The 13,746-nt window shown below is 45.3% G+C and overlaps 1 protein-coding gene across 1 annotated transcript in view; it reads left to right on the top strand.

Moving 5' to 3' along the window:
• igsf3 (immunoglobulin superfamily, member 3) overlaps positions 1–13,746 on the top strand; it is a 67,754-nt gene that overhangs the window by 35,904 nt on the left and 18,104 nt on the right. The window contains exons 3-5 of the mRNA XM_041950909.1: positions 3,524–3,943; positions 8,108–8,494; positions 12,763–13,170. Coding sequence (XP_041806843.1) covers positions 3,524–3,943; positions 8,108–8,494; positions 12,763–13,170 — 1,215 coding nt within the window. The remainder of the gene's footprint in view (positions 1–3,523; positions 3,944–8,107; positions 8,495–12,762; positions 13,171–13,746) is intronic.

Genomic DNA, 13,746 nt, shown 5'->3' with positions numbered 1-13,746 from the left:
AATACCGTGTATTCCCCCCTTTAACATCAATGACAGCTTGAAGTCTTTTATGGTAGTTGTAGATGAGGGTCTTTATTTTGTCAGATGGTAAAGCTGCCCATTCTTCTTGGCAAAAAGCCTCCAGCTTCTGTAAATTCTTGGGCTGCCTTGCATGAACTGCACGTTTGAGATCTCCCCAGAGTGGCTCAATGATATTGAGGTCAGGACACTGAGATGGCCACTCCAGAACCTTTACTTTATTCTGTTGTAGCCACCGACAGGTAGACTTGGCTTTGTGCTTTGGATCGTTGTCATGTTGGAACGTCCAAGTATGTCCCATGCGCAGCTTCCGGGCTGATGAGTGCAAGTTTTCCTCCAGTATTTTCTGATAACATGCTGCATTCATCTTGCTATCAATTTTTACCAAGTTTCCTGTGCCTCTGTAGCTCACACATCCCCAAAACATCAGCGATCCACCTCCGTGTTTCAGAGTAGGGATTGTGTACTTCTCATTATAGGCCTTGTTTACTCCTCTCCAAATGTAGCGTTTATGGTTGTGGCCAAAAAGTTCAATTTTGGTGTCATCACTCCAAATGACTTTGTTCCGGAAGTTTTGAGGCTTGTCTCTGTGCTGTTTGGCATATTGTAAGCAAGATGCTTTGTGGCATTTGCATAGAAAGGGCTTTCTTCTGGCAACTCGACCATGGAGCCCATTTTTGTTCAAGTGCCTCCTTATTGTGCATCTTGAAACAGCCACACCAGTTTTTTTCAGAGACTCCTGTATTTCAGCTGAAGTTATTTTAGGGCTTTTCTTTGCATCCTGAGCAATTTTTCTGGCAGCTGTTGCTGAAATTCTTGTTGGTCTACCTGACCGTGGTTTGGTTTCAACAGAACCCCTCAGTTTCCACTTCGTAATTAATGTTTGAGCACTGCTGATAGGCATTTTCAGATATATCACAACATGACAGTTGTGTGCAAAATCACACATGAAGCTGATCAAACCGGCTCATGAACTTGATTCTTCTGATGCTACATCAGAAAAAAAAGTCCTGCAGAACTTCACTTTACTTACCAATCCTGTTTATTTTTAATTACTCATTTAGTTATTTAGCAGCATAAGATCATATCAACACAATATTACTCCACTGAAAGTTAGTAAATGATAATATTGCAGAATTATCGCCCAGCAGTTGCAGCCATTAGCAGGAGCAGATTGCTCATCCTAAACCTGTAATAGATAAAGCATCTGAATATAAACACGAATACAGGCCTACTAAGATTCCCATGTTGGCCATTTTATCATACAACCAGCAAACAAATATATCAGCAGAATAGTTTTATTGCTGCCCATGACTACCATTTGCTTCCCTTGCTGCTCTGCTGTTTATCATGCGCTCAAGGTAATGGAGGAGTGCATTAGAGGGCATATTTCAGTCAGACCTTGTCAGTATTTTCAATATTGCTTTAAACTATCGCAGCGAACGGTTTGTTTTTCCCCAGACTTACCGTACATATCTCCAGAATGCTTCATCTCATTAGAGTGCCACTGTGCCTGACCCACCTGATTACTCCCTTTCTTATCCTGCCACTTCTGTTTTATCGTTGTTTCTTCCTTTTGAGTGTCTTGTTAAACTCCAGTAACCACATGTCAAGCCTCTTCTCTCCGCCTCCTCTATCTTTTTTCTCTGATCTCTCTGCCTTTGTTCCCCCCCGTTTGTTTCATTAGCGGTGTCTGTTTCTCTGTTCTCACAATCCCCCATCTCTCAATTTTACTCATCTTTTCACACACATTCGCACACACACCGAGACACATGGCTGCAGTGGTGGAAAGTAACTTTACTCAAGTACAATTTTGAAGGAGTATTTCTATTTTATGCTACTTCACACATCTACTCTACTACATTTCAGAGGTATATATTGTACATTTTACTCTACTACATCAACTCAACAGCTGTAGTTACTAATTACATCGCAGATTCAGATAATACAAATTATAAATAACTAATTATAAGGTATGATTATAGGATAAGCAACCTGGGAGTATATAATTGTATAATCAAATTATACAATATACATTATTATTTGATATAATATGTATTGCTTATATATATATATTGTGTGCATACATAATCCTTTTCTCCTGCACGTTTGTTTCGTCACAGCAGGTGACTTGAGGAGAAGAACAGACCCTCAAACATGCTGATTTGTAGTCTTCACAATGACAATCCCTTAAGATCCTGAATAGCCAAACATCTTGACAAAACACTCCACTAGGGTAAACCCTCACAAAGCACTTCCATTTTCAGGCTTCTAAGAGGGGCTCACAGTCACCGCGTGGCAACGCGAGGAGGCTTCTCTCGGCATTTATTCGCTCAATTCATCTTATCCCAGCTCAAGTGGTTGACTGCTGTCCGTTGTGATCATTGAACGCTGTGACATCTTTGCATACGCTCTGTTTCTCAGGCGTGGTGTATGTTTGCGTACGTGTGCATAAACATGTCTGCGTTTTTACACCATCCATGTGCTGGCAGCCTTAACCCAGTGAGGTCTTGCGTTGCATAGACGATAAGGGGACAGAGGATAGCATCCACACACATCCAAACACAGCTGAAAGGGCTCACTATGTGGACACTGGAGCTACTTCTTTTTTTAATCACGACCTTATGACCTTTCTGTCTTTTGGTTGTCAGTAATGCATGATGTTTTTTTGGAATCTTAGGTCCGGTACTTCCTTTCAGCCTCTCTTCTTCCTCTCTTCCATTACTCACATACAGCGGTGCCTTGGTGCATATCCAAAAATATTCCTTAGCTCCTTTTAAAAGCCATACGTGTTTATTTCCGTCGATGTGTGGAGTTTTTCCAGCCCGCTTTCTTAAATTATCACATCTTGATGTCTCTGTTGCTTCCTTGCAGTTGACTTGGCCCCCTTCTCTCATCTCCGCTGTTATCAACCATCTGGCTTGAAGTCCGTCTTCTGTTCTCAGTCGTATTATAGATAGAAGGGCTGGGATGAATTCATTATGGCAATTTTAAACTTACTGATTGTATATTTAGTAAGTGCGATTAAAAAACGTTTAGCCAGACGGAATCCAGCTCTCAGACGCCCAATGCGGAGCTGTTGTGTTTGCTATAGCAGACCATATAGGATGATATCACTCTGAGAGAAGTGCAGGAGGGGTCCCTGGAGGCGTCTGGCTGTGTGAGATTGAGAAAATGCCATCGACGCACGATGACATCTGAGAGTCACGTATGGAAGCGGAAATAGAGGGCAGTCACCTCAGAACAAAAGCTTGGTTACATTAACACTTTTTCCTCGCACTGGAGAGTCAATCACATTTTGATCCGCTTACAGCAGAATGCCTGTTTATTTCCGCTTCCATTATAGTGGGCGTAAACAAAAATGGTTGGCTATATTGTGGAAAGTCCTCCACATTTAACAATAGCAACCCTGCACGGTATTTCTCATAGGCCGACTGAGGGTTTGTGTGATGTTTAAGGGGCCGGCGCACATTTCTAAAGTCTCTCTTCTTCTTTGTCTTTGCAGTCATCGCTGACTCCTTGACAGTCACAGCTCCAGCCCAGACTCTGTCCAAGGTGGAAGGCGACACGCTACAGCTCACCTGCGAGGTGTCTCGCACCACAATGCAGCACACTCACTTATCGGTGGGCTGGTACCTGCGGTCCCCAGAGGACGCTGCCGCCCCGCCTCAGGAGCTCGTCACCTTGTCAAGGGACTTTGTTCTGCGCTCCGGGGGACCGTACCGGCAGAGGATGGCGGCAGGGGACCTCAGGCTGGATAAAACCAGCGCCACGGCCTACAGGCTGACCATTCACAAGCTGCAGCCGGTGGACCAGGGCCTGCTCTACTGCCAGGCTGCCGAGTGGATTCAGGACACAGACGACAGCTGGTTCGCCATGACCCGCAAGCAGAGCGAAAAGACTCAGCTCCGCATTCAGCCCACTGGTAAGTAAAGGGAAGAGATTCTGAGGAAAGGAGGAGGGAGAGGGGGAAAGAGGGTAAAGATGCTCCTCTGCTTCCATCTTTTTTCCCAAGAAGTACATGTGCTCCGAAATGAAAAAGTTAGGAGCACACAAGAAATGTATTAACAAACACTGTATTCCATACATATTTATACTGTGCAGGTGTGCGTATGTGTGCTCCTTCTCCTGTGTGCAGTTATGATGTGAAAACCAGTGAAGGAGTATGGAGGAGGAAAACTCCAGTATCTACACACCAGGCGTAGACCTTCAAATATTGACAATGCTTCATGTTTTAAGAAGCTAAAACACTGAAACAGATTTTTTTATTCATTTGAGACGTTTGACACCTGAAACTTTTAGCTTTTAAAAGATTGACACAGCCTCCTAAAACACTGAAATGTTGAAACACGGCTTTTTAAATAAAATATTGTACGAGCTTTTTCAAACATTTGCCTGTCAAAGCAAGGAGACAAACCTTTGTTTCAGAAAAGGCTGAACGTAGCAAGACAAAGGAGTGGTGAATACTCTGGTTGCTCTGCGCAAGTGATGATTCTCTGACCAATCGGTGGTCTGCAGTGTTTTCACTCCACTGAGTGATGCCTCAGCTTGCTTAGAACCTCGATCGAGGTGATACCAAAAATTGTACCAGGCAGCAGGTGCTGTCCACAGCTTCTGCTTGTGCTTGTTGAAGAGGTGCTTTGATAAATAACTCTTATTAGCTTTCAGCTGTGAAGGTTTTATTGCACACACAGTAACGAGCATAGTTGTCGAGTACCAAGCACTTCACCTGGGTTCCCTTCTCTGGCCAGCTGTGTGTGTGTGTGTGTGTGTGTGTGTGCGTGTGTGCGTGGTGGAGGAGCGAAGCAGAACTATATTTTCCAATACACTCCTCCCCCTCTCTCTCCGTGGTTTCCTCAAGTACCGATAAAGGAACCATCTTAAGAATCTTCCGCAATTGATTTATTTGGAGCTGGTCATTCCCACTGGTGCGCTTGAATAGTTCTTCACATTCGCACACTCTTATTTTCACTCGATTATGCGGGCGAAGCGCTTACACTGCCGAGCCCTGCTCTTAGGTCCCCCCTGTCCTTTTGACAGACACACACGCGAGCATGTGGGCCGGCTTCCTCTGATCGCTGATCAGTATCTCCCACTAAGCTCATTAGCTTACTAAAAAGGGCTTAACTGAACCTCTGCAGACTCCCCACTTTTGTATTTGTGTCTGTTTGATGGGCAACATTACAAGCACACCCAAGAATAATTTAACCAGCTCCAAGCAGCGTGGGTGTTTGACACGGGAGGCCTATGGATTCCACTTACACAATCTCCCAGGCAACAGGTGGCCCAGAGATCAGAAGCCAAAAATGTCATTTTCAATCACTCCTCATCAACAATTGAACCGGTTTGTTCTTGAGTGCATTAGCGGGAGAAACCACGCTGGTTTAATGTGGCTGCCAAGTCTGAAGGAAGAGATTGTCTAATGGAAGGGAGTTGCCAGCTGGAGGAGGAAGAGGAAACGGGGGGTGGCAGGGAGACATAGGGTTGGGAAAGTAACGAGGGGTGCATGGTGGAAGTATGTGGGAGAAACAAAGAGTGCCTGGGGTGGCGGATGGAGGAGTAGGCCTCATATGATAATGATCTAATAAACTGTCAACCCCTGGAGCTGATGGACCAGAAACAAAGACGGCTTTACGACTCCTCACATGTACTTATAACCTCCCACCCAACTCAACCCCATCGCACCCACCCCACTGTATTCTGCATCCATAAAGAAAGTCTTTGTATGCTTTCAAGAAGGGGCCACAGAGATGTGTGATAAACTGCTTTGACATTAGCTCAATTACCAAGGCAGCACGCGGTGGCGAGTGTCTCATGCCAGTAAATCATTTCAAAGTGGAGTCGTTCTGCCGTTTCTCCATTAAGCATCGGATCCGCACTGGACCAATACAACTTGATGGTGCCCTAGATAGTGCTGGGTGGATGAGAAGGAGAGTGAGAACTCAGATGTAAAGCAGGTTTGTCAGATGAGTTCCTGCTACTTCAGGGAGGAGACAAAAGGCACAAAGAGCTCCCCTCTCAGCAGCCTTCGTCACTCTCTGTCTTCTCTGTAATCTATAATGGATGGAGGTGTTGTTGCGTGACAAAGAGAATACAGCAGAGTTGTGTGTGTGTGTGTCTCTCTGTCTGTGAGTGCTCAAATTTGTGTATATGCGTGGATTCATTTTGATTTCTTCTTGTGTGCTTAGTTAATCACGGCGAGGGCGCATCTTGCATACCTTCAGGCTGAACTTGTGTATTTGATGTTGCACCTGTCCATGTGCATATTTGGCAGTGAGAGAGAGAGAGAGAGAGAGAGAGGGAGAGAGAGAGGGAGAGAGGGAGAAAGTTAGAAAGGCGAGGGTGCAGTTCCTCCATTAGGCTCATATTATAAAAGATGGAGTGGATCTCAAGACAACCCCATCACTAGCTAATCACCCACAGCCTGAGTATCAGAGAGAAGAGCAACGGACAGAATCCTAATGCACCTTCCGCTCTCAATTTTTACCATCTCTCTTTGCCTTTTCTCCCACCTCCTCCCTTCCTCTCACGTCTACTCTCATTTTCAGTCCTGTCTCATCACTGTATTTTTTTTCCCTCCTCCTCAGTTTTTCCTCCATCACCCACTTCCTCCTTACTCCTTCTGCTACTTCATACTTTTTTCATTTTTTTTCTAATTAGCTCTAACAACTAACACATGCTGGACTGAGGCTGTTTTCTATCCCGAGTCTCGGCACCCCCTCATCCAAACTCTTGCTGTGAAACATGGTCCTGCAGCTCCATGCCGACTGGTGACAACTACTTGCCAAAGCAGATCACCCTTTCGCCCCACTCCCCTTCCTTCACAATTAATCACATTCAAATGTCATAATACAATGTCGTGCTGCTCTTTTCCTTTCCTCTTTACCCCTATGCCATTGCATGCATGTATGTATGTGTGCACGCCGCTGTAAATATTGATCATTTTCACCATTTAATATTCTAGTGATTAATTTATTATTTAGTCTGCAAAATGCAATCCCAAGGAAACAGTCCACAATGCAAAGGTGTGGAGTGAGAAACTGCTATGTGTAAACAGTATCCCTCTCCCTCCCACCGTAATGTTCCCCTGCATAACGAGCTCTATACCAACGGCAGGCTTTGAACTTTTCCACACGAGTGTGTTTCTCAGGAAGTCTGTTTAAAGTCTTTGTAATTACAGCTCAGGGGCCGCCACCTCACTGAGAGGCAAAGCAGCCGTCTCTGATACATACCGTGCTCCTCATCTGGAAATTAATACAGCAAATACAACTGAACGCTCAGCCATGCGCGCACATGCAAACACGGCCGCACATGCGCAGACAACAGGCGTGATGTGGCTAGCACCAGCGGTGTTTACTTTGTCTGTTCTGTCTTAGACCGTGCAGGAGGAGGAGGAGGAGAGCGCCTGACTCTGTTTCAGACTGCTGAAGAGAATTTTAATTAGATGTGTTTTTTATTGCAGAGGTGAAACCAAGGGGGGAGAGAGAGCAGAGCTCTGTGAAAGATCAGCGTTTTGCCTGAGTGATGCACTGTGTGACCTCAAGCTTCTCTAGTTTCCATTCTTTCTCTGTCTTCGGCACAAACTGATGCTTTTTTATTGCCACCCCTCACATCCTTGACCACCGCAGACCCCACCTCTAACCACCCTCCCCCTCTCTTTTAGCATGCAGGTTCAGCATCCCAGACTGTGGATGTTCAGAAAAGCGGTGTCGTGCATTTCAATTGTAGCCCATATTTAGACATCAGTCTTGTTTTAGACATCAGAAACAAGTTGTTTGGGAAGCTAACAAATGTCACCTTCTTGAAGAGAGCTCCCCTCACACCTACGCTCCTTCCTTTCTGCTCGTTTATTTTTAAATCTAGTGCCGTATTCAGTGGTTTTGTACTTTTACCGGTATTGGATAAAATTCTCATCTTACTGAGCCACAATGTTGTGCAACATTCAACAGGGAGATTTTATTGTTTGTGTCATGTGTTTATATGCATCATTATGGAGTTCTATCACCGAGTGTTTCCCATGGAATACATAACTCTTTGCAGCCACCTACTAATTTCCTTTAACCTTTGTTTGTCACTCTTTTTCACTCAGATCGGGACTTCAGCATCCAGGTGAGCACGGAGCGACGGTCCTTCACGGCCGGTGAGCCGCTGGAGCTTCGCTGCACCATCGAGGCCCAGAATGTGCCGGAGCGTTTCTTCTCGGTGTCGTGGGTCTTCAGCAGCTCACCGGTGGCCGTGGTGGGCCCCAGTGCCGTGCCTGTCCTGGGCCCCGATTACATCGCCCGTGAGGCGGCCGGTCACATGACCGTGCGTAAAGAGAGCACCAACGTGCACCTGCTCAAGCTGCAGCACCTCCGCCCCGAAGATGCCGGGAAATACATCTGCCGTGTGACGGAGCGGGAGAAGACACCCACGGGAGACTTCATCGACCGCAGCAAGAGGTCGCGCAACGTCCAGATCACGGTCCAGCCGCTCAGTGAGTAATAATCTGTTCATGAGGCCACTGGCTTAGTTGTCCTTAGTTGTCAATTACACTAAGAATGATGAGCTTTTCATAATAACAGTTTTATCTTCATGAAGGCAGTATGGGATGTCATGCTGTGCTCCTCTCCAGCCTCTCTGTCTGTCTTTCTCCCTCTGTCTCCCTCTCCCTCTCTCTCCAAGGTGGCCTATAAAAGATAGCTGCACAGCCTCTATTGTTAACTGTGAGTAAGAGGGGAGAGGATAATGCTACTCTTATTCCTGATGTATTTTCTGTTTGAGTGGATTGCTAAGGATTGGTAATGCAGCATTATGGTCCTTACCATTTCCTTGGCTTAGCTGGTCGGGGGGGGGGGGGGTAACACTATAGTTGGATAATGGAGAGTAGAAGAGTCCAGAGTCAAGGAGGCTGAGCTAACAGGCATGAAATTAAAGCGTGAAGAAAGAAAAGAAGCAGAGAAAGGCGCGCAGCTCTCCAGGGCCCTCTAAGTGGTTCCCCAGGCTGAATTAATGTGTTCTGCTGGGGCTAGACCTCTTCAGCTGGGTTTAGCAGGGCTGGCCAGCGGGGTCGTGTCAAGCTCACAGCTCGGCGATGCAAATTTACAGTTTAAAACCCCGCTCGAAATCCTCTCATCAGTCACCGAGATTTCTCTTCATCTCAGTGGCAGCAGGGTAACGCCCCTCCGCCGGTTTGGGTCATTTGCTTCGTCCCCCTTTCTCTCTGTACCTCCATGTCTCTTAGGGCTGGAACAGTGTGTGGCCGCAGCTGCTACCAGCATAATAAAACATAATAACCACGGAGTAGTATCTCCTCTCACGCAGCCAATGCTCTCTTATTCTGACCGCTCTGCACCCCCCTGCTAAATCAGCCCAAAACAATGGCCTCGAGCCCGCAGCGGTCTCCAGGGAACCTCTCTGTATGGGAGGTTTTGTTTTTCCAACAAAGGACCTTAACGCCCCATAAAGGAGGTTTATAGTGTTTACACAGGATAATGGCTATGGTTATTGGAGGAGAACTTCCATGAAACACAGCAGTCGCGGTCAGGTGGACATGCATTTCATGCGCAAACTGTCCTCGTATGCCTACTTTCTCACACACACACACACACACACACACACACACACACACACACACACACAATTTCAAGATGTGCTTCATCACTGTAATTGGGGGAATTGGGTGCGAGTCGGTAATAGAGTGTGACAGGGGTTAAAGTTGATGAGTCAGAGGCAGGCAGAGGTGACAGCAAAGGAAAAACAGAGGTAAACACTTCTGACAAATCAGTGTTGATGGATGAGTTTACCTTTGCAATGAGAAAGGGAGAGAGAGCTTACATGCCACACTGAATCTCTATCATACAGATTTAAAGGACAAATGCAAGGTTAGAGGGAAAGAACAGAGTGGATATCAGGCCTGGAATTAAGTCGTCTTAGGGCAAGGCAACTTTGGCCTTTGATAAATCCAAGCTGATAATATTGATCAAACCAGTGGTACAATAGCAGTAAGGGATAACTGTTTGACTTTTCCAAAGAACGCTGTCCGATGATTTTTTTTTTATATGTAAACAATCCATTATATGAATTGTTTCTGTTATATTTTAATGATAATGTCTAAAAATGTGCTGAGGGTGAGCAAGATTAATCTGAACTAGTTTCAACACCCATGCAAATATTAGCATTTGAGTGTGAGATCATAAGAGCAGTCACTTTTTTAAACTTCTCAAGAAGTGACTAGATACAGTGCAGACACACAGCAGTTGACAAAGAGAGGAGGTCATATTATACAGAGGGATATTAGCTCTCTCCAGGTGAAAAAAAAAGTGCAACAAGAATGCTGAGCTTTTAAGTATCATCAATAGTCATTAATAACACCATCAAGCACATCATGTTTAGGAAAGTAGTTAAAAAACATGCACACAAAGAGCAACCATTTACTGCATACTGCCGCTCGCTTGGGGTCAACAATTGTGTCAAGGCACCCCCCCCCCTGGCCATATTAAATTATTGAACACATATATCACATTAACCTTTGCGATGGCTGCAGCACCTTCTCTTTAGTAAGGCATCTGATGTCAGATGCTAGAGTTGATGATGATGATGATAGTTTTCCAGGTTTGGGTCAGTCAGCCTTGAGCAGAGCTCAGTCTTTGTGAGATTCAGTTTTGAAAAGAGCTGCTCACAGTCGCAGGTCGTCGCTTTGCAGCATGATGATTTCATGTTTTTGTTTGTCAGGCACATCACCTGGTTCCACATTAAATGATAAATATGTTCAGTTCTGTCCGCTTTTCATGCCCTGAAACCTCTCACCAAACGCCAAAGGAGTTTTCACATCAGCATATTCAGGTGTCACAGCAGCTTTTGTTCTTGCAGAGCAGGAAAATGCAGTGTTATCTCTTCACAGTCGCACTTGCCGCAGCTTCAATTTCACTTCAAGTGATTTCACATTTGCAGCAGAGAGCTGAGAAGCTGCTGGAGCTCTGAGAGCTACTTGGTTAATGCCCACCATGAAGGCCAAATCACACAGACACTTGCTGTCACTGAGTTCCACGTCAGGTTTTCCTTCATCTCTATTAATTATTCCAGACAAACTGACACTTATACGTGTCAGTTATACGTGTATAACTAACAGTATACGTTGCTAGCAGCACCACACCAGCAACAAGGCTCTCCTTCACAAACTCTCCATCTGAATGAGGTATTAGCTTCTAAGCTATGAGCTCGCTAGCCACAAAACTTGCCTGCAGAAGACAGTCTCTGTCAGGATGTGGTCTGTGAAAGCTGCTTGTTGGGCATCCAAACTCCACCGAAGAGAAAATGGAAAGTGCAACACTCCTCATCTGCATGTGTTTTGTTGACAGGCGCCACGATGCCTTGATGTGATATCAGCCATGACCTTTGTGTTGTATTATTATTATTATTTTCTTTATTGCTGAAAAAAATTAGCTTTTTTTTAATTTATGAATTGCCTCACAGGCCGGATCAAATGGTCTTGTGGACCATAAATGGCCCTGAGGTCAGAAGTTCTACACCCCTGGGTTAATGGTTACTGGTTATGTCCAGTGTGATGACAGAGACGTTGGGAAATGTGAGTTTGTTTACTTGATGCAGTGTAGTTTTAAATAAAGAAATCTGCAACCTTATACAGGTAAAATTCCTGTCCTGTGATGTGCTGTTATTGAGATAAAGTGCATTCTGTAGTTCAAAAACCAAAGAAGATGGAGCAGGTGGCGAGAATGTGAGCATATATAATGAAACTCAAAGAGGAAGGAAAAAGGAAAGTTAGAGGAAGTCAAAGTTGTCCAGAAACAAGATAGTTATGTGTGTGTGTGTGTCTACTTGCATAACTGGCTAACAATCCTCTCTTCACATCTCTGTGTGAAAAAGTGATAGAATACAATATGTTCTGTGCTGTGAGGAAAGAAACTATGCAGCTGTTACAATGAAAGACAGAAAGGAAGAGGAAAAGGATGAAGGGTTTTCCCTTTGTTCATTTGAGTGTGATATTCCATATTCACAGAGAGCTCACGCTTATTAGGAGCGCTGGCGAGCTGAGAGGGAAGCAGCAGAGCTTGGCCTGAGGGGAGGAAAAAAAAATAGTGAGAAACCTTAAGACACACCCCCACGAGACAGCAACACCGGCCCCCGCAGAGCCGAGAGAGCTTTCGGGTCAAGCAGAGCTCCGTGTTTGACGGACGCTGAAGTGATGAGAGTCGAGATAAAGCAGAAAAACAGAGAAGGAGAGCCAGTAAAGACTTTTATCCTCCTCTTCTTCTGAAGTGCCGCTGAGCCCTGTGATCTGAGCCTTCTTCCCTGCTCCCGTGTGGACTTGGTCAACAAGCCACACAGGGTTCAGAGAGAGAGAATCTGAGCGCGCTCACACAAACTCACCAGGGCCTCTTCTTCTGGCTGTCACCCCGAAGTGCCCGAGGCCAGTTACCAAACCGCGCTATCGTCCTCTCACACACACACACACACACACACACACACACACACACACACACACACACACACACACACAGACACACAGAAGCAATCAAACACACATGCCCAGGACTTGCACAAGACTGTGTTAAACTCCTGGGAACGGGCTCAACGATTTGTTTTTAATGCCCCTGGCCTCCTGTGCTCTGTGAATGTTTTAGCACAGAAAGTGTGATTCCTGTTGTCTCTGGGATTCAGCGTGAGGAGTTCAGATTTTGAGGAACTTTTTCTCTTCTCATGCTCACCCCCGTGCCTCTCTCTCTCTTTCCTCTTCCCTCTCAGAGAGCAACATCACAGTGGCGTTGTCCAGTAACTCCTCCGAGGTCCTAGAGGGTGACGTGATCCAGTTGACCTGCTCGGTTCACGCCACTACAGGCCCCCTGTCTGTCGTCTGGCAGTGGACAGACAAGCAGGCGAGCGGACCGGCGCAGGAGGTGGCCTCCGTGGATCGCGATGGCGCTGTGTGGCACAGTCCAGCCTACAGAGAGCGCTCTAGCTATGGGGAGATACGTGTGGAGAAGGTGCGGGGCGACACTTTCTCCCTATCCCTGTATAATTCCTTACCTGGGGACGAGGGCCAGTACCGCTGCACAGCCACCGAGTGGCTTCAGACCGGCACTGAACCGGAGCTTACCTGGGAGAAGATTGGAGAGAAGTCAGCCACCAAGACACTCACTGTCAAGACTGTTGGTAAGTTACTGCAGCCTCATCTAGCGCCATTATAGTGTATATTCTGAAACCCCGCCAAGTCAGTAAGGCCCCCTGGCTGGAGGGAAACACAGCAGAAATATTATAGCTTTTTAAATAATCTCTGATAAAAATCAATACTATAAAAATTCAATAGTTACACATATTAAAAATCTGATCTCCACTATAAAAACCAAATCTATAATCTCAATTATTATTAACATTATCATAAATGCGTTGGTGTTCAGTGACATTTTCTGCACCAGCACTGTGTGCTGTATGGTACTTAATAAAAAAGAAAAAAATGATCCTTCTATGTGTGCCTAGGACTTTTTTTCTATTTGCTGTGGTACTGAAAGAGGTATCGAATACAGTTATTTTTTTGTTACGCTAGTATTGTATTAAAGTTTAAAATTCCGGTATCTTGACACCATTTGCCACAAGTGTGAAACAAATGATAAATTTGAAGGTTAAACGTATACAGGATATGATTTTCTAATTAAGCGACAGGAATGCATGCTTTTGCCTCAGCATTACGTTTAGAGGGGCCACTAAACATAACTGACTGATACGGAAAAT

Source organism: Chelmon rostratus, chromosome 13, assembly GCF_017976325.1.
Source record: "Chelmon rostratus isolate fCheRos1 chromosome 13, fCheRos1.pri, whole genome shotgun sequence".
NCBI lineage: Eukaryota > Metazoa > Chordata > Actinopteri > Chaetodontiformes > Chaetodontidae > Chelmon > Chelmon rostratus.
Note: the sequence above shows the minus strand (reverse complement) of the source record. Positions and strands in the feature narration are given on the sequence as shown.